The 20,701-nt window shown below is 39.6% G+C and overlaps 2 protein-coding genes and 1 non-coding gene across 3 annotated transcripts; 1 reads left to right on the top strand and 2 right to left on the bottom strand.

The window, feature by feature from the left end:
* Positions 1 to 215: 215 nt before the first annotated feature.
* LOC105272751 (uncharacterized) lies at positions 216 to 2,485 on the top strand. Its single transcript, XM_011314977.1, has 5 exons — positions 216 to 277; positions 351 to 551; positions 707 to 1,052; positions 1,407 to 1,673; positions 2,170 to 2,485. Exons 1-5 carry the CDS (start codon positions 257 to 259, stop codon positions 2,301 to 2,303), a joined length of 969 nt encoding a protein of 322 aa, XP_011313279.1. The 5' UTR covers positions 216 to 256; the 3' UTR covers positions 2,304 to 2,485.
* A 660-nt stretch (positions 2,486 to 3,145) lies between these two features.
* LOC105272749 (uncharacterized) lies at positions 3,146 to 4,883 on the bottom strand. The gene is made up of 3 exons (XM_011314974.1): positions 4,796 to 4,883; positions 3,564 to 4,128; positions 3,146 to 3,262 (listed from the first exon to the last, which is right to left on the bottom strand). The coding sequence occupies exons 2-3, from the start codon at positions 4,108 to 4,110 to the stop codon at positions 3,195 to 3,197; spliced, it is 615 nt and encodes a 204-aa protein (XP_011313276.1). The 5' UTR covers positions 4,111 to 4,128; positions 4,796 to 4,883; the 3' UTR covers positions 3,146 to 3,194.
* Positions 4,884 to 14,413: 9,530 nt separating this feature from the next.
* On the bottom strand, positions 14,414 to 14,487 carry TRNAM-CAU (transfer RNA methionine (anticodon CAU)). Its single transcript has one exon. It is a non-coding gene; the product is annotated as a tRNA-Met (tRNA).
* Between the last annotated feature and the right edge of the window lie 6,214 nt (positions 14,488 to 20,701).

Here is a 20,701-nt window from a genome sequence, read left to right on the forward strand (position 1 = left end):
TGAGACTCACCCGCCTATGCCTCAAACACTAGAACATTTTGACAATATAATAAACAGAGAGACATGGCGTAACTATCGCCAGTACCCTCAAGGAAATCTCACTGTCCGTACTATTGTCGTGAATCCGACGACAACAGTGACCATTTTTGGGGATCGTGATTTCCTGCAATCACGAAATGACATTCATAAGTTGAATGTCGATGCCACTTTCAACGTATGCCCCAAACACCTCCAAATACATCAATTGTTAACAATAATGGGAAATGTTAATAACGAAGTGAGTTAATGATTTATTTATGAGGTATTTTTATTTTTTATTTTATTTTTTCCTATAATTTAATATTTTCCAGGCTGTACCACTAGCGTGGGCCTTAATGACGCGGAAGTCGCAAGAAGCATATGTAGCGGTTCTTGAATATTTCAAGGATCATTTAACACCGAATATTGTACCAACAGTGGTTTGCCAAGATTACGAGATCGGCTTGAGAAACGCAATATTGTACGTTTATCCTAACGTCCAAGTCATTCACTGTTGGTTTCATTACACTCAGGTGAATAATAACTATCATCTCTATTTTATACGACCAAAAAACAATTGTTTCGTAACTATTGCAAAATTTCACTCACCACGATGATAAATTGTTTTTTACTCAATTCTAATACTAAAGTAAAGTGACTGATAAAACTAAAAAGATTACAATTACAGGCTCTATTTAGGCGAATCAGGAGCAAACTCGGACCTAGAGACTTGCAAAAACTACGGAACTGGAGACTAGCCAAAGTTTTCTACAGAAAAATGTGTGCAATCGCACTTCTGCCTGCTGCAGATATTCCTGCGGCTTTTCGATGGCTAGTGGATAATACCGCTCCGGACATTCAGGCTTTCTTCGCTGATTTGATTCAGTATTTCCAGGATACCTGGTTGGGGAGATTCACACCTGAAAAATTGTCCGTTTACCTATGCAGGGAACGGACGAATAATAAAATCGAATCTTATCATCGCGTTTTGCACCGACGATTCGGCCAGCATCCCCGTATCTGGCAGTTTGCCGGTAATGATATGTGAATCCTCATACTCAATAATCTGTTTCAGTTTAATTATTCCATGAAAACTATTGGAAATTTCAAAAATTCAAGCAGCAACATCCTTGAACTTTGAATTTCTTGAACTCTGTGCGAAATTTGTAATTGAATTTTTCTATTTATATCGGAACTTCATGTAAATTGGAGAATGAATCGGGGAATGAGGATTCATCTACTAAAAAATCAGGAATATTTACAAAGTTTCTTTGCTTAATCGAGTTTAGGATCAACAGATAAAATCATTCTTCATAATAATTATGATACAATATTCATGTCATCCATTGAAACTGAATTTAATTCGATATATTAATATATATATTTAGCGAAATTGAAAAATCTACAAACCATCACCCGTACGGAAGTTGATGCCCTCGACAGAAGTATTCCAGTACGACGTCCAACGTCTCAGGAAAATTTGAGTCGACAAATAACAATTGATTGTCTGTGGGAACTGTACGAGAATGGTTCTTGGGATCTGGCTCGCTTCTTTGGATGTGCAAATCATCTATCTGCTATCTTTCAGAATGTGTTTGTCATTACTACAGCCCACGAGGTGCACATGTTTGTCAGAGCAGCAGGTCATAATGTGGGTGAGCAAAGATTAATGACTGATAACTCCGTAACGACGATTATTCATCATCTCAAATGCAGAATGACTTCAATCCATATTTAGATATGTTTCAACTTAATCCACTCCCTTCTCCTTTCTGATCCCACTATCAATCTACAGCAGCCTTCACTAATATCTTGGTCACAATTATTAATATTAATTCGTCCTAAATAGAACTCGGAACTGAATGAAAATTGTCACATATCATTTAATAAAATATTCCCAATTGTAATATTCGAATTTTCATTGAATATTTCATTAAATGAAATGCGTACACATTCTTAATTTTGAGTACCTTTCAACTGCCACCAAGAAGACAAATAATATTAATTAGCATTCTTAGCATTAATTTATGCTGAAATTTTCCACCTTTTGTCTCTCGTTTTCCTTTCACATTTTTTGGTAAACATATTCTAAGAAGTTAGGACTGACTTCCGCTGTATATATAGTTCTAATAAATATCAATGGCTAAACAGATACTCCACCACCCCGCAAGGCAATGGGGGCTATGAATGCGATACTGCCTAATGGACTCTACAGAATCCCAATTCTTCAAATTGACAGACAAGAACAGAACATCTCAATCCTTATTTGTGAGTATAATCCATAATTTCATCTCATAAAAATTTATGCCTGTTAATTCTAGATAATTATTTCCCGAAAAAATCGATTTGGTAAATGATAAATGCCATTAACCCATAATGCACATAAATGCGTACAATTATTTTTTAATCACATATGTTTTTGCAGTGGAAGACTTAAATCATTCTCTATGTCCTGGATGTAATGTGTTCCTCATATTTTTTTAGGTTTATTATGTCTATTTTTTTCAGGTTCATCATTTTTATTCTCTTTAGGTTCATATTTTTTTCGGGTTTTATGTAATTCTTTCGGCTTTTTTTCAGGTTCTTTTATTTTTATTCTTTTCAGGTTCATCATATTTTTTCAGGTTGTATGTAGATTCTTCTTCCATCGTTATGTTAAAAAATTGATAATCCTCTAGTTTTAATCATGTTCGTTATTTATTAAATGACCAGTCTTTTTTTTTGTTACATTACATCTTTCTTAATCTTAAATGTATTCTTTATTGTTATATTATATTTATTATTATTATCGTACTTCTTCATTATGTTATTATAAAATATGTTATAAAATATGATATAACAGCCATTTTTGCCAAGAAATATAATATTGCTTATATTACTACCAGTCCTTTTTTTGGTACTTTTTGTTCTATCTTTTTTTTATCAATAACTAATGTAATTGATGAATGTCAATTTTCTCCCCCCTCTCTGAGCAAATCCCCTCCCTCTTTGAGAATCTCTCCCGCCTCGTCCTCTCTCGCCCCCTCCCCAGCCGCCTTCGTAAGATTGCCCGCCCCTTCCCCATCCTTGTTGGTAGAATTGTCCTCTTCCTCCCCTGCCACCTCGTACTTCACCTCTGCCTCTTTGGTTTATTATTCTGCCATCTCTCCCTCCTCGATGAACTCCTCCTCTCCCTCTTAGGTTTCCTGAAGTAACGGACCCCTCCACCATCCGTTGAAGTTTTTTGAATTCCGTCTTCCAGTAGCTGCAATATCGAAATCATTACCATTATTTGTTAGGAAAGCGTGGGGCAAAATGGAACGCAAGGCAGAATTTCACGGTAGGCAAATCTCGTAATTTAAGGGAAATAGGACATTTTTGATAAGAACCTTTTTTGTAACTTGTAAAATTCTCTACAAAAAAAGACCTCATGAAAAATGTCCTATCTCCCTTAGATTACCAGATTTGCTTACAGCGAAATTCTGCCTCGCGTTCCATTTTGCCCCACGCTCCACTACAAATAGAAAATATGGAAAATTTTTAAAAATATGGGGAAAAATACTAACATTGCGTCCCGTTCGGCTTGACGCGTTCCTCCCCTTTTTTTCGACCTTCCTCGTTCTCCTTGCCCCTGTTCTTCCCATCTTCGTCACTTTCCCCATCCGGCTCCTTTTCATCATCTGGCTGTCCTGATTGTCCTTTCAATTGCTCCCTCAATACTTCCAGCTCAGCCCTCATGGCTGCAACCCTCTCCGCCTCCGTCTTTCCAGCATTCTGCTTGTTTTGACTGCCCCCCTTTCCTTTTTCCTCTAACTTTCTCCCTTCCTTTTTATTCATCCCTCGTCCTTTCAATACCTGCACCGGTTCTGATCTCGTTGCCATCTGAAAAAGAACCTCTCCATCCTCTGGCTGTCCTGGTTGTTCTGGTCGTCCTTTCAGTTTCTCCCTCAATAATTCGAGCTCAGCCCTCATTGCAGCAACCCTCTCCGTTTCCATCTTCTCAGCATTCTGCTTTCCTCGACTGCCCCCGCTTCTTTCTTCCTCTAACTTTCTTTCTTCCTTGTTTTCCTTCCTCCGTCCTTCTAACTCCACCAGCTTTGACCTCGTTGACATCTTTGAACCTCGTTCGATCTGAAAAAAAAATCAGCTCAATTCGTCTCCCTACGTTTTTTTCCGTCATCATTTTTTTACAATTTTTTTTCCGGAATTTTCCAACTTTCAGATTAATTTTTTTCATTATTTTTCAGGTTTACTTGATTTTTTAGGTTTATTCTATTATTTATTTTTATTTTCAGGTTTTTCCCCACGTTTGTTTGATATTCTAGGTTATTTTCTTCACGACTATTTTTACTTCCAGGTCGATTCTTTTATTCTTTTTCAGGGTTATTTGATTTTTTAGGTTGATTCTATTATTTATTTTCATTTTCAGGTTTTTCCTCCAAGTTCGTTTGATATTTTAGGTTATTTTGTTCACGATATTTTGTTCACGATTATTTTTACTTTCAGGTCAATTTTTTAAATTCTTTTTCACGTTTATTTGATTTTTTAGATTGATGATTCTATTAATTATTTTGATTTTTTTTTCCAATTTTTCTTCTCTTATTCAAGCGTTTCATCATTCTTTTCATTGTATTTTTTTGCACAAACCCCAAAAATTGAAGGTTATAGCCGCGCACGTGTCTGTCGCACATTTATACGCTGCAATAATAGAGGAGAGAAATGTATTTGCAGGACTAGAAAATGTAGACGAGATGAAGAGAAATTAATAAATAATAAATATATATTCATTTATATTTACCTGCTTGTTTTATTTTTTTCCTCACGATTTCACACAACAAATCACATCAGAAATACTGCGGCTTCTGATGATTATAATAATAATAAAATAATGGCTGCAACACGTCGATTCAATTCCACGCGTTCCTCCGGTCCACAGTCAAGAATTATTGCCAACCCAAATTCCCGGACGACGGAATGTAAGGGGCGGCAACATAATAACGAAATGTCCGGGTTGATGATGATCATTTTTTTTTAGAACAAAGAGAAAAAAGGGGCGTGGTTTTGCACAATATGTTTTTTTTTTGCAAAGAAAAATGAAGATTTGGGCTTTTTTACATTATAAATGGGAAGAGAATCCTAGAATCTATACTCCATGATTTTTTTTCCGGAAAAAAAAGAGAAATGAAAAAAAATGCGCGAAATTATCGAAAACTAAATGTATAAAAGCCGCAGCTCTGCCCTGACGTTTTTGCGCATACACATGGCGCAAGCAGCTACTGCGGCTTCTGAAAGCCGCAGCTCTGCGCTGACGTTTTTGCGCATACACATGGCGCAAGCAGCTACTGCGGCTTCTGATAGGATCTTACACACTAATGCAATCAAAAACTAAATGTATAAAAGCCGCAGCTCTGCGCTGACGTTTTTGCGCATACACATGGCGCAAGCAGCTACTGCGGCTTCTAAAAGCCGCAGCTCTGCGCTGACGTTTTTTCGAATACACATGGCGCAAGCAGCTACTGCGGCTTCTGAGAGGATCTTACACACTAATGCAATCAAACAATACATCATAAATCATCATAAAGTCAATACAATTGACAGGAAAGGTCACTAAATAATGTTAAATTAATTAACTAATAAATTTCACTATTGTTTATTGCCAAAACATATGTAATTATCACAACAAATCAATCACACAATAAGCTAAAACAAGCCAATCACGAAATAATTTAACATAAGCCAATATTTTGAATCCATCTTTATTTAAAAACAATGTACAGCGAGAAAACAATGTAAATTGTTATTAAATACTTCACTTAGCAACAGCGAAGAATATTCGGCATCCGCTCTAACTGCTGACCTGCGACAAAATCAACCGGATGAATATTTTATTGCTGACGCTACACACCGGATATAAAAATTGTATATAAACCTCGAATTTTATGAATTAAATTCTCTTACATCTTAGACTTCAACCAGTGTGTTACCCCTTCATTTTACAAACATGGAGCAGAAGGTTGCTCATGTTTCTCCCCTCACAAAACTAAATTAATCGGAGCAGAAGGTTGCTCAATTAATTATTTCCTCCCTAATCAATCGGAGCAGAAGGTTGCTCAATTGATTATTTTCTTCCTAATCTATTGGAGCAGAAGATTACTCAATCGATATTTCAACACCACTCATCTAAAATGCTTACGACTGGCCCGAGAGCACCACGTGGACAGGACACCTCTCTTGGAACATCCTGGATCACCAGTTCCAGTGCACGATGTTCCAGTACTTTCCAGCAGAGCCTCCAAGAACCGAGCATCACTCCAGACATCTCAATCATTCCAGGAGCCAAGGAAATCACCACAAGGATGCCAAAGAACACGTTGTCAGGGCTCCAGCCCCTGATTCTTCACTGGAACACATAGTCAGGGCTCCAGCCTTTGATTCTTCATCATTCCGGAGTCCAACTTCTCTTACTTCCTCGAAGGAGCACCAGGTCCGTCCCCCAAAACATCACACCAACAGCCTGGAACTAGAAAACAGGTTAGTAAAATTCAAAAATAATTAAAACAAACACAATAATTGAAAATTCAAAGGAAGAGTCCCTCTACCCTGTTGCGGTAGACAACGTGACATTTAAAAAAACGTTCAAAAATCAATTCAGGACGTAACAGAACATGTCGGCCATTTTGATGTTTTCTTCGGCACTTCTTTGAAGTATGTTCTTCAAACGTTCTATTAACTGTATACAGGTTTTCACATCTCGTCGCCAGTCTGGTTGGTCTGCAATATAGATTTTAGTGATTTGTGGCTTCGTATCTAATCGCATGAAGTGCATCGTGCCGTACATTATTCCTTTCTTTACTTTAATGTTCAAGGGCTTGAGAATGTTTTCAAGATCTGACGTCATGCACTCAAATTTTTCTGGTTTTTCTTGCGCTTTTCGCCAGGCTGAAATATAGATGGCATAGGTGGCGAGTTTATGATGAATATGTCGCCTCAAGCTGTCTGTGTAATTATTTCGTAGTGAAGTTTGCAAACTTGCGTATCGAATTGCTGGATCCATCGCTTTAGATTTTTGACTGAAGTTTTTCTTGTAATTCAGATATCAAAACGTTGCTCACTTGCAGGCAGGTGTCAATATATTTTCGCCGGTCTGGTTCATTTCCAATGTTGGATTTTACTATTTAACGGTGTCAGATTTTATTTTTTTTTTTCAGGCTTAGTGGTTTGCAGGTCGGCACTTGTGACTTTCCTGTATTGTCTTGTACGTGGATAACCAATTCACGAATATTGCGACTTATGATATGTCCGTTGTCGGAGCGCTGCGTAACCAAATTCTTGCTCTATTTGTTTTATGCCTTACCTTTATCAGTTGGGGGTCTTAGCTGTCACCTTCCTAGAATGTAACGGTTGAGTGGCCATCAAGTGGTCAGTGCAATGAACACCATTCCTCTTAGCGATAGCTCGAAATCAGCGGTTGAAAGCATAGCGAAGTAAGAACTGGTGTGATTGTTCATAGATCTTTATCGTCAGTAGTTGCAATGATTCGGAATTCAGTGAATGTTAATAGTTGTTACAAGGTTTCTCCTGTTACAAATATTCGTTACAGTTATGAATTTACATTAGTTCGTTAATGTAGTTCATTATACATTATGTCTACTGGTGACTCACCTTGAATTTCCTATATGGATAGATAGGGTCCTTCAACCTTTGCTTTCGTTCGACTTCGTATTGTTTAGAAATAATTATTGATCGCTATTTTAGTATTATTTTAGTATATATTGTATACACGTATGTGTTATTATTAATGATAGAAAAACACTAAAAAAAATTAATCGTATGTTCAACAATATTTCTTAATGTTGTCGTACAAAAATACTACGTAAGATTAACTACTACATAGGGAATTATAATTTGTTTTTTTTTTCTTTCGATATCAATTATTGAATAATTTTATTCTTATATTATAGGTTTCCTGCTAACTTCCTGAGGAGTCAGGGTGTAATCGTACCCATCTCGAAGTTGTTATTCGTCAAAAGGGGCTGCGAAAATAACTTGCATCTGCTGCTTTAGGGATTTTTGTTTTTCTTCAATCTCGTCTAGCTGCTTTGATAATTGCTTCATCCGAAGCAATTGTTGAAAAACAGAGAAGCCTGAGAGTGTTCCGGCAGCTTCGACTCCTGAGGCTTTGGGTGACGTCTGGGTGGCCTTTGAACTTGATTCAGAATGCGGCACACCTTCTTCAGCGTGAGAACGTTGTGGCTCATCACGTCTGCGGTGGAATATCTTGTGCTTCTCACAATAATACAGCCTGCTCCTGGATTCCATGCTAGCTAGGTGATCTGCTTCTTGTCGATTCTTTAAAGTTTTCAAATGTTTCCGATTTGCATATTTTCATGTTGGAGTAAAGTACATATGATGACACATGCGTATTTATGAAGAATTTCCTTATTACGAAGGAAATCAAATGCAGTTGGTGATTGAAAAGAAAACGCGAGGATTGTTATCGTGGCAGTTGTATTCGCGTTGATTGAGCTGTGGATCATGATGACACAACCTCGACCCATCCGATAACACATCGGAGAGTTGTTTAATTCTAATGTTGTTTAATTCTAATTGATAATTATTGACTTCTCGTAATAGCTTTGCTTAATAACCTCATGGAATAGACTCTATTTAGTCGTATCATTGCTGAGATAAATTTCTCCTAGACAACTTTTACTATGGTAGGCTATTCGCAAGTAGGACAACTTTCAATTTCTTGTGTCTGTTAAGACAATAATGATTAGAAATTATAAATTGATCAGTGACGAGTTTTTAAAAGAACTCGATTCGCATGATCGAATGTACAGTTTATTTGACGATTACGTACTAATTTTTATTTATATAAGCTTCCTCAGATTGCAAGTTCCTCCCATCTAAATCCTAAACATCTAGTTAAACCGAGCCTAGTCATCAGTGCCCATGTTGGAATCATCGCTTTCCGATATTTCTTCCAGTTCCTCGTGGCTCTCTACGCTGTCGATTTCTTTTATTTTCTTCTCGCAATACTTTTCGAAGGTTTTGATGAGACCTCTCATCTTCATGACCTTCCTTTGTAATTGTCTCGCGATAATAAGAACCCGTTGCTTCCGCATTCTCGCTTCAACTATTTTTTTATGCGGGTTCCTCCATATTCTTATACGAGAGATTTCCGTCTGCCCCGGTTCCATTTTCTGTAATATAATACGATATTTTATATAAGTGAATCTATTTCTGATCCTATCATTTCTCTTAATGAATCGTGCTCTCTGACATGGAATTCTGTATTTCTACTCGGTTTTTTTTTTCAAATTTAAGCGTGTGGCAGCTTCCCCTCTATGCCTATGTGCTATTCTACTGAAACTAATGAATGCTTAATTTATAAATTTGCTAAGTTCACATGTCACATCCCGTGCCACATCCTAAAATGTCGGTAAAAATACTATTAGCAATTTGAAGCGTAGTGGTGGTAGGGGTTGAATTGACCTTAAGGAAACTATAATTATAATTGCAACAATTAAGATTCCTATACCATCCGCATGCCCATTCTCCTTAAACACTATTTGCTTCGCGACCGACGAGTCTTAAGCAGATCTGATTGTGCAACCTAGTGAGGTGGGGATGATATTGAGGAATAGGATTGTAGCTATATGGGCGTAAGGGTTCATGGATTCATCGAAAATGAACGTGCTATGATTATGATGATTAATCCGTATATAATTTGCATAATCTTACATCTGGTTCCATTCCCAGAATGCCAAAATACAAAAAAAAATTATAGTTATGTCATGGATCATAAATCTCGTAGTCGTAATAATGATCCTTACAACTAATGATGAATAAAAAAAAGTATAAAAAGAATTATTAGTGAAAAAAGTAAAAATAAAAATAAAAATGATTAGAAAACCATGCAAGGTTTCAAATGAGTGCCATTTGTATTACAGCGAAAGCGGGGTAACTATGATCCTGCCCATATTGTGAATTAAATATTATGAAGGTTCACTATTATAATAAACATGATGGTAATTGAAATGGGGAGAAAAAAAATGTGGTAGGAGAGACACCCCTGATTTTCGTGCTGGTGACGGTCGTCGTTTTTCCGATAAACCTTTTACTCATCCTTTTGTATTGTTAATCCTTAGGGTTCCGAACTTCTTTCCGTCTTTATTCTCCAGGTTTTAATTCCTCCTCGACTAGTTGTTGTAAGTCCTCGAACTGCAATCTCAGTACCAGCATGTGGTATCGAAGTGTTCGGATCATCTTGTCCGAGTGGTGTTTCTTGATGTTTCGACTGGAGTGAAAATGCTCCTTACCCAAGACAGTTCTCAAAGCATGCATTGTAGATTAAATCTCGCTCACGGTTTCTTGCATCGTTGCAATTTTGAATAGGATGCCAATCTGTGATGGCTCCATTATTTTCCTGAAGAAATGTTCGCTCTTATTAGTCTCTTTCCACTCGGAGAAGGAGAAGAAAAGATATTCCAAGTGATTGGGAGTTTAAAAGGAACTAGAGGAAGTGTGATGGCAGGATAACGACGTTCGTAACCCATGAATCATTTCACATGCGGCTTCAATTTGGAATAATGAAGCTGGTGCGCTACCCACCGCCATTTGGCAGATAGACTTGGTAAAGCTTCCAGTCTGTGCATCACATGTTCCGCTCTTAAGTGGATAGCTGGTGAATGAATTTCTCTACGATACTAGTACTTGGAGGGTCGATGAGCTCAAATGGATGACCGAGGGCATCACACGTCCGTGTGGATCACACATGTGTTTTCTTTATATTTCTTATTTTGGAGAAGATGATTGAAATGAGAAAAGAGGTTAATTTGTGTGTTTTTTGTTGGTATGATCTGGAGTTTGAGGAAGAGAGTCTAATTAAGCAGGAAGCGTGGCAGAGGTACTGGCCGAAGTGGCCTTTGCTCGCTTCTCTTCATGCTTCCGTTGTTTCTCTAATTTTTACAATTTTTTCTTCCGTTTCTCTTGTCTCTCCCTTTTCCATTGATTTTTGATCTCCCTGGACTGTTGTGCAGTTTGAGCTTTCGTTTGTTTCCGGAGATTGAAAGCTTCAGCAAGTCTCGGTCGCTTCTGTTCCATCACCCCTTGCCATTCCTCGTTCCGCTGCTCACTCAGTTCTGCGTGTTGTTTCCTAATTTTCCTCCCGGTAACTGGATCTCTCTGGGATACTTCATCGACTGTAGTTTCTGATACGTTTGGCGGTGTTACCAAAGCTTGTGGCAATCGATGAAGCACTACTCGGGACTGTTTCAGCTTCTTCAAAGTCGGTATTGGTGTTGGAGTGTAGGTAAGCCCTGTGGTTGTTGAATAGTTGTGGGTTTTCTTCTCAACTCCTGCTGGAATATACGGAGGATCAGGCTTCACGTATGATGTTGATGGCGTCTCTGCTTGTTGCTGGTGATATTGATTTATGTTAGATTTCTGGGGCTGATGAAGATTAATTTCAGTGAATTGAAAGATCGGTTAGCCTGATCTAGATGATTGGTTTTTTGGATCATAATTCATGTAGGCCTTATACCTAGGATGCGTTGACTCCATCGGGTAGAGGGATCTTTCACGAGGGATGTACTCAAGGAGTTTAATTTGGTACGGCATGTATTCGTGTCCCTTGTCGGGCATCTTGATGACAAATGATTGTCGTGGGGAAGGTTGTGGTGCAGGCATTACGGGTTTATTTTTTTCAGTGTCCATTGTAGGTACATGGCAAGTTGGTGGATGGACCAGAGGAAGCTCCGATGGCAGGGACTCCTCACGAGGTTTTTCCGTACTTAGTTTCACGACATTCACTCCTTCGCTCGTCTGGACTCCTCTGTTCTTCTTCCTCTTCCTGCTTTTCCTTTTCATCTTTTTTGTCGCATTAACAGGTGACTCTCCTTGAGGAATGGATGTGGGGGGCGTTGGTGGTGTGGCTTCAGTGATGCTTACAGAGATAGTATGGTTCTGTGTCAGTTTTGCCGCAGCGGCTCGCTTCCTGGCTCCCTCGCCTCCTCTATTCCTCTTTCTATTCTTAGGTTTACCCCTTTTCCTTTTCTTAATGGACAATGCTACTGCAGATGAAGTGGGTTTTGATGAGGGATCGATGATTGATTGAAATGGATTAGGGTTTGATGTTGGAACTGGTGTCAAGTTTGTTGCTGCTGCGTGACGTAGGATTGGCAATAGAAGTGCCAAACTCTCGAGGGAGATCATGGTGGTGAAGTGGTAGGGTTTTTACTGAAAAATTTATTTTGAGGATTTGAGTGACAAGGTTTAGATATGTGTTTATAGGACCATCACAGTTTGACATGGAAGATGTTGTAGCTGGACTTCACGTTGACCTTCTAGGATAATTATTGTTTAGTGATTAGTATCTACTTTCCCAAATCCATAACTTACAGCAGAGTAATAAATTGTAAAGAGCAAATTTCATAGCTCATGCATTCTCAATGTAGTGCGCGCTTTAGCCAGTAGCGAAGGGTCGATGGTACTTGCTTGACTAGTCTCTGTTTCTTCTTTCGTTATTGGCAACGAGAATTGTTCTTCCTGGGACTTTCGAAGGGATCTTCGTTCACTATTGGACACCTGGCTTTCATAGTCCTTGGGGATTACATTATGTTGTCTGTGTCGAGATTTGTAAAGAATGAATTGAGTGAGAGACCCACAGATGGCACCTAGTATTTGGAAACTACATGCGAACACATCATGCAGTGTGTAGCCATGTATAATAATGTTGATGAGGCCAATAATCATTTGAATGATCGTAACAACTCCAATCACTACAGATACGATAATTCCGAACGTTTTAACTTTTGCCCAAGCTCTACCAACGGCTTATTCCGTCATTTCTTCAAGCATTGCTCTATTCAAAAGATGTTACATCGAAATTGTTGCGGCCGGTAATTCGTCTCCGTTAGCTGCGCGGACCATGTTGCTTACCACGGCTGCAGTCTCTGCTTTTGTTAATAATCGATCGCGTAATTTCTCCATATCGGAAGCACTGTAAATACCACTTGTCGCCAGGTTCTCTATTCTTTCATATTCCCATTGAACTGATTTAGCTGGATTGAAGATTAATGGTGCTGGGGCTTTAAGCAGGTCGGGATTAAGGGTGTACCAATTACCGTCAATAAAAAATACAGTTGGGATAGCGGTATGGCAATCTATGGTTGTTCCTCGACGTACTAACATTCTTGATATACCGGTCAAAAAATAGGTTTCATTATTATAAAACACAGGAAATTCTAAGAAACAATCTTCAATTTTCCTGAGGGTTACTGGTACAGCAGTGCATTTGATGATGGATACTAGTTCACCAGTTGAAATAGCGTGATACCCAGGTCCTTTCATCAGGTTAAAAGCAAACATATCAGGTGCGAATGATGCTATGGCTAAGGAATTCATCAGGGATGTTCTCTGTGCTTCACACTGGTTAAGGCGAATGCGATGGTAAAGCTTCTTTATCTGGTTCTTGATGTGACTTTCGACATATATAATTTTTGCATTCACGTACTGGATTAAGTCTATGTTCTCGATGTCGATAATTTTATTAGTAGGAAAAGTACTTCCCGGGCCAGATTCCATGATAAACAATTTGGGAATTTCCGTCTGAATTAACGAATATCCACAATTGAGACTGCGAGATCTCTGTTCAAGTGAAAATGTATAATCAGTCGTGGAGACAATATAAATTGCAGGATCTGTATCTGTTGCTTCTATTTTCGAGGCTGATCCTCGGTACAATGTAGTATATTGTCCGAATTTACAGTCATCTTGAGGTTTGGTTGACCAAAAGGCTTGAATACCTGTAGAGTCGGTACAAGATCCTTGTAGAAAATCGCATTTGGCACTCGAGTGTAAGGTTAGTTTATTGGATTCAAACTCAACAGTAGTAGTGTACGTTGTGTAATAGATCCGAATGATTGCATTAACTACTACATTATCCCATGGACCGAAAGGATCACTATACTGAGTTTCTTTACATGCACCGTTCGCTGAATTTCTGCCTGCTAAAGTAATTGGCCTGGTGTTGGGGACATTCTTAACCAATCTGTCTATGGCAACATTATATGAAAGTTGTAGCGAATTAGAATTCTAGAGCTTTTGACATTCAGTTCTATGCAGTTCTATGTAGTATTCTCTTCGATAATTTTGCACAATAGATACGTGAGAATGCATTCGACAATAGTGAATGGTACGATCTATTTGGACTCGACACTCGTCAACACTCCATATTTGTTCAACTGTATGAACAACAAATTTTTACATCATAGAAGGGAAGTTTTATATAGCGTTCCACATTCTATTTGTGACGTCATAGGAGTCGTTGGATAGGATTTGGATGAGGTAGGAAGGGGAACAGGATAATTCTCCATATAATTTTTGCGAGAAAAATTACTGAAAAAATGGATAGTCCAGACCGGGACTTGAACCCGGGACCTTCCGATTATGCATCGGGTGCTCTCCCAACTGAGCTATCTGGCTCCTAGCCATTTCTTCCATTCACTTTTCCTGCCTATATGAGTTCGATGTTGACTTCCGTGGAATTTGGTTCGATGAGAGGGAGGTTACATTGAGCAATTTGAAGAAGAGAGTAAGAGGTGATATTCAATGATGAACCGCTGCAATCGTAGCCTATGAGTCCGCTAGTTCCATGGGGAGTGGTGACCAAAGATATAAAGAGGGCAGCAACCATCATTTGAGGTGTCATCTGGACAAAGAATTTATGGGTAGTTGCGCAATGAGAATAAGTCATGCAGGTAATCGCCATAGGTAGCATCGACGGGATCGTTAGCAGCTCTGCTTGACGGAAGCCTTGCTAATTTCCCAAAAACCAACTGGAAAGGCGTATATCCTGTTCCCTGATGCACACTTGTGTTGTATGCAAATGACGCAAGTTCGCTTAATTCATCCCAGTTAGTGTGAGAGTCAGCATATTGCTTCAAATATTCGGTTAGGACGTGATGAGATCTCTCAACTGAACCGTTACTCTGTGGTCTGTATGTTGTTGTATGATATTGGGTAATACGAAACTTCTTTGCAATTTTCTTCATGAGGCTTGACAAAAAATTGGAACCTTGGTCTGTTAATATGGCTTTAGGTGATCCAAAGATGCATATCAAATTTTTAACAAGAGCAATGGCAATTTCACTAGAGTCTCCACTTTTCAAAGGAATTGCCAATGAATATTTGGTTAATAAATCCTGAATAGTCAGTATATATACATTATCGTTCTTGGTTTTTTTCAAGGGTGGGTCCCCTTGTCCATCGCGACTTTATCAGAACCAGATTTTGGCCTATCTGTTATCATCATGGGCTGCTTCATTTTAACCCTAACCACTTTCTTGATTTGACAATCTCGGCAGTTTTGAATGAAATTAATTACGTCTTGTCTCATGCTTGGCCAAAAATAATTCTGTCTCAATCGATTGAAAGTTTTAGTCGTCCCTTTATGACCGTTAATAGCGCTTGCGTGGTACTCTTGCAAAATTTCTAATCGATCATTCGCATCTGGGACTATTATTTCCTGGGTACAAATGATAATTTTTACCTCTAATCCTGCGAATGCGTTAATTATGTTTTCCTCTACCGTTTTCCACGGAACTTCGTCGAAATAATTCATCTTAGCTAGACTTACCGATTTCAAATCTAAGTCAACTATTACATTATAAACAGACGCGAGTCCCTCAAGTATGTCGTCTTCGGTTATCATATCAGTGGTACGATTCTGCAATGGGAGTAAAAGAACATGTTTTTTGTTATAGGGAATCACCTTAACGCGTCCCAGTGTGACGTTGCCTTCGGGGAAGTTAATTTTATCCAGTAACTCAATGGATCCGTTGTCTCAGGCTTCTCCTCTAATCGTAGTGAAAATGAGACAATTATCCGGACGTATACTCAAATTGTCTCTACATTCAATTACCTGTTCAGAAATCTTGTGCGAATTCGGTGGATAACGTTTCTTCCTATCTATTCGATTTTGAAAAGGGAGCCGGGGCTGTGGGAAAATTTCTTCACTTGAATTGCTAGAATCGTCAGAAGCATCCTTATTTGAATCATCTTCATTTGAATTGCCCTCAATATCTTTAGCTTGGCCCGAGTGGTTCGATGCAGTAGGAGGGGCTAATAGACCATCTATTAGATCAGAAAAGGCATCTAGTTGTACAGAACCGTTATCGAATAATAGTTCTTCCGAAGTACAGGAACGGTTTGGATCGTCAATATTTATTTCGGATGACCGAACTGACGCACGCTCCTTATTACTATCATGATATTCGGGCTGATTATGACGGTTACTAACATTTTCTCGATTACCGGATTTTTCAAAATCAGTGTTGGCTTCATCTTTCTGAGTACTATCATCATTAAGATCTCCGATGTCGATATCTGAACCTCGACTTGCTAAGGTATCGTTTACGGTTTCACGGTTTCTACCCATGTCGTCAGCTAAATCTGAAGCTTCTTCAACCTGATCATGATACTCTTCTTCAGCAGGCTTATTTCATGAATCCGAGTGGTCTATTACTGCGTCATTTCCGTTCCCACCGATGCCAGGTTTCGAATTTGAGACCTCCGAGTCACTTTCATCGCTTGAATCACTAACTGTCTTTATCCTTTCCTCAAGTTTTTTCATCTGATCTTTCTTTTTTCTTTTCGCTGGGCCTAAGAAAATCGAATCCGTAGAGGAGGAACCAGCATCGATAGTGAAAAGTCTCTGTATACCAATCAAGTAAATATTTTTTTCGTCATCTTCTTCGTTATTTACTTCGTCTGAATCCATAGCTGAGATGTTGCGGGATCGGCATCGGCATCGGCATTTGCATTTATCAATCCCGGTTTATAGACGATTTTATAATCATAGTCTTGCATATTTAATCTCCACCGAACAATTCTCGAATTCGCAGATGAAACCGAATTAATCCAAGTAAGCGGCCTGTGGTCAGTTACAAGAGTAAATTTACGACCATAGATATAAGGCCGGAAGTAATTGACTGAGTACACAATTGCGAGCATTTCCTTCTCGATAGTGGAGTAATTCATTTCCGCCCTGCCCAATACCCTTGAGATATATGCAATAGGGAGATCCTTACCGATATCTCCTTGGCTGAGAATTCCGCCAATGCCATACCCGCAAGCATCAGTTGTTACTATGAATTCTTTTGTAAAATCGGGGTATTGCAGTACGGGAGATTTACACAGAGTGTCCCTCAAGGTGTTAAAAGCGCGAGTCTCTTCGTCCCTCCAGTGAAATTTAACATCCTTTTTCAACAGGGAAGTGAGAGGCTTAGCAATTTTGGCATAGTTAGGGATAAATCGTCTGTAATAACCTGTCAGCCCTAAAAATTGCCTGATATTTTTTTGTTTAATGGATGTGGAGAAGTCCTGAACTGCAGAAAGTTTTTTAGGATCTGGACGTACTCCGTCTGATGATATAATATGTCCCAATTAAGTAATTTTTTCTTCCAAAAAATGACATTTCTCGGGTTCTAATTGGAGACCTGCTTTCCGTAAGCGTTCGCTTAATGGATTGAATTTAGCGACATGGTCCTCGAGAGTTTTTGAATAGATCTCAATATCGTCCATATAAACGAAAAGTTCTTTACCCTGCAAACCAACAAGGACTTTGTCCATCATTCGTTGGAACGTAGGTGGAGCGTTTTTAAGGCCGAAAGGCATTCTAGTAAACTCGTAATGCTTATAAGGGGTAGAAAATGCAGTTTTATGCCTGTCGTCAGGATGAATGGGGATCTGATGGAACCCGCTCGCAAGATCAAAAGTTGAAAAATAACGCGATTGTCCGAGTTGATCCAAAATTTCATTTTGTGACGAAATTCCAGGCGTATCCGTCACCTGTATTCCCGTAGGGTAACTACCTAGATTAAGGGCGAGAGAGAACCGCGAAAAATTAAATAAATACTTGACCACAACGGGTCCCGAGACCCTCTTTTGTCTTATACCGGTTACCTAAAGAGATCTCGTAGAAAGCTACCTGAAAAATCTCCTAGGACCCGCTATCTGCTACCTAACACCCTCCGGAGAAAGCCACCTCAAGAATCCCTCACCGAAAAGCTACCTGCTACCTTAGTAAAACTTAGTAAAACTTAACTTAGTAAATTTTCCCCCAGGCTCGCGACGCTAAGATAATCATTAAAGTAGTAAGTAGAGACAGCAGTTAAATCCCTATAGTTTAGATGCACCCTGATAAAAATTCGGTTACAGTTATCGATTAGGAAATAGTTTAAATTCCCCTTAAATCCCCCGTATAATAGTTGAGAATTGTCTGCGCCAAATCGGGTTAAGGGTCGGGGACTATCGAGAAAAATTAGCCGATATACTGTGCTTTCGGTAGTCCCTGAAACCCTTTTTGGTTAATTGAATAGGAGAACCCATAGGTTAGGTTGAGACACCTACGCTCCCTTGGTTGTGAGAGGGTTGGCGTAATCTTCAGTTTAGTACGGGTGGAAGGCCATGTGAGCGTACGTAGCTCTCTCGCTTGCATGGATTGCCAAGGGCTTTACGGTTTAGCAAATTAAGGTTTAGGTTTAGTCATAGTGATAGAGAAATTAAGATTAGTTAGATTCGTTAGAAGCCCTACCCGATGAGCTACCTGATGATAGGCATAGACGGGGCAAAAATCCGCTCCCCCCAAAATCTTGCTCGAAACCCCTTGAAAAACTTATTGCGGCTAAAAGCCGGTTAGCATAGTAAATAGAACCCCCTGAGTAATAGAAAATTAAAATAATATTAATACATAGTCGGAAACAGACAAAAACCCCATTTCAAATTTGAATTTGCTACGCGCCGCGAGCTAGGGAAATTGAAGATCAAGGCTAACTCGGTATCTAGCCACGCGCGCCGCCACCGGACGGGTACACTCGAAGAGATTCGCCCCCCCTCCGAGCAACAGGTTCGAACGGAACCACGCCACCGGCCGGCATTAGTTTCCCTCGGGCCGTTACGATAACCATGTGTATGCCAGATATTTCGTGCATTAGACGACACCACACTCCTACCCCAGAGTATCGGCACCGCTAAAACTGCATTCCCGAGACTCCACAAACCCCCTGGTAAGTACCCGTGTGTTTAATTAAGGGCCAATGAGTGCGGGAAGTGTGATTTTCGGGTAATTAGATGTCGCGGGCACGAAAATTCGCAAATGGCGTCGCTACCTCGCGATATGACGCCATACGGGAAACTCATGGTTGAGAAAGCCAAAAGGCCTCTCTCAACGGCTACCTATGCTCCCTAATGCTCCCTCGTGTTACCCAACAGCTATCTAATCATTTTAAACAGGTTTTTGGAATTTAATCTCGCCACGAAAAGGCGAAATATACGGGATGAGGCATTCCACGCGGCTCGGAATACCCCTCTCCCATGCTACCTATGACTGCCTATTCTCCACGCTAACTCTACGTACTAATTTTTACTGATTTTTCGATGCCTGCTACCTACTTTATTGGGTTTTCTAGGCTCACCCGACGAGCTCAGGAGAAGACCCCGCTACCTGATAATTTTTGCTACCTTTACCGGGCTTATTTTTGCTACCTCGACTGACACTTAATTGCTACCTTTTTATAAAAATTTATCGTTGACCTTCCATTTAAATTATTACTACCGCTACATTATAAATTTTATCGCTACCTCTTATTAAAAACTTCGGCTACCTTCGCGAGGCTGGATCAATTTCTCTGGGTGATGCAATAATGCTCCCCGAGACGTAATTGTCCGCCATCTTGTGGATTCCGGTTGGGCATGGGGACGCTATCTCTTATTTAAAAAATTCTAATGGTTGGAATCCATAAAAGCTATCATGCTACGTCTCGCGAATTAGGATTACTTTTATATGGTTACGCAATTAATTAACCAATTAATCCGATTACTTATTGGCCATCTCAGAGACGCCATCGGGTATATAATTTGTTAATTCGTTAGGAAAATAATCCGTGCATTAATTAATAAGTTCGCCGTTCAGACGCGTACAACAGTGGAATCAGGAAGTAATCCCTCAATAATCCAACGGGAAAATCTTGGGTCACCGCTATCTGCCCAAGCACGGTTGTCGATTTAGCCCGTGATCGGAAAAGTTTATACCAAACCCCCAAATTACGCTACCTAAGCAGGGGCATAGGCTACCTATACATTCCCCAGGGTCTGAGGCCCTTCCCGTAATTTTCAATATTTCGATTTGCTACCTGTACGGATATCTACCCTGCGGAACCTATTCGCTTAGATAATCGATATTGAGTAGGCTACCTAACCGGGAAAACACGTTACCTAAGGGCTCCCTGCATCGGAGGACCTTTCCGCTACCTTGAAATTTTATTACACCCCCGGCGAGGTGGTGGCCCCGTAGTTAAAACAGTTTTTGGTTAGAGATCCCGATTCCTCTACCAAAGCCCCGGATAACGCTACCTAACGAGGGAAATAAGCTACCTAATGACTCCCTATACCTGCGGCCCATTTCCGCTACCGAAATGGTCATCCCGCTCCCTCAACTGCCACCTAACCGACAAATATTCCTGATTTGGTAAATTAATAAGAATCGGGCCACCAAATCGAATAAAGTCGTTACCGAACGATTGAATAATGCGACCTAATAGAATTTATGCCTTAACAACTGATTGGTAGGAATTATAAGATCGTATCTCTCTCTCTCGCTTGAACCCGATTAGAACCCCCTGCAGTTTCCTATCTTCCC

Source organism: Fopius arisanus, unplaced genomic scaffold (genome assembly GCF_000806365.1).
Source record: "Fopius arisanus strain USDA-PBARC FA_bdor unplaced genomic scaffold, ASM80636v1 scaffold00263, whole genome shotgun sequence".
NCBI classification, from domain to species: domain Eukaryota; kingdom Metazoa; phylum Arthropoda; class Insecta; order Hymenoptera; family Braconidae; genus Fopius; species Fopius arisanus.

Bases quoted from the DNA above. Each gene is read 5' to 3' on its own strand.
- LOC105272751 (XM_011314977.1), top strand. From the start codon at position 257: ATGGGAAATGTTAATAACGAA. The intron at 1,053-1,406 runs GTAATGATATGT...ATATATATTTAG, and splicing joins CCGTATCTGGCAGTTTGCCG to CGAAATTGAAAAATCTACAA. The intron at 1,674-2,169 runs GTGAGCAAAGAT...ATGGCTAAACAG, and splicing joins AGCAGCAGGTCATAATGTGG to ATACTCCACCACCCCGCAAG.
- LOC105272749 (XM_011314974.1), bottom strand. From the start codon at position 4,110: ATGTCAACGAGGTCAAAGCTGGTGGAGTTAGAAGGACGGAGGAAGGAA. The intron at 3,263-3,563 runs GTTAGTATTTTT...TCGATATTGCAG, and splicing joins CAAGCCGAACGGGACGCAAT to CTACTGGAAGACGGAATTCA.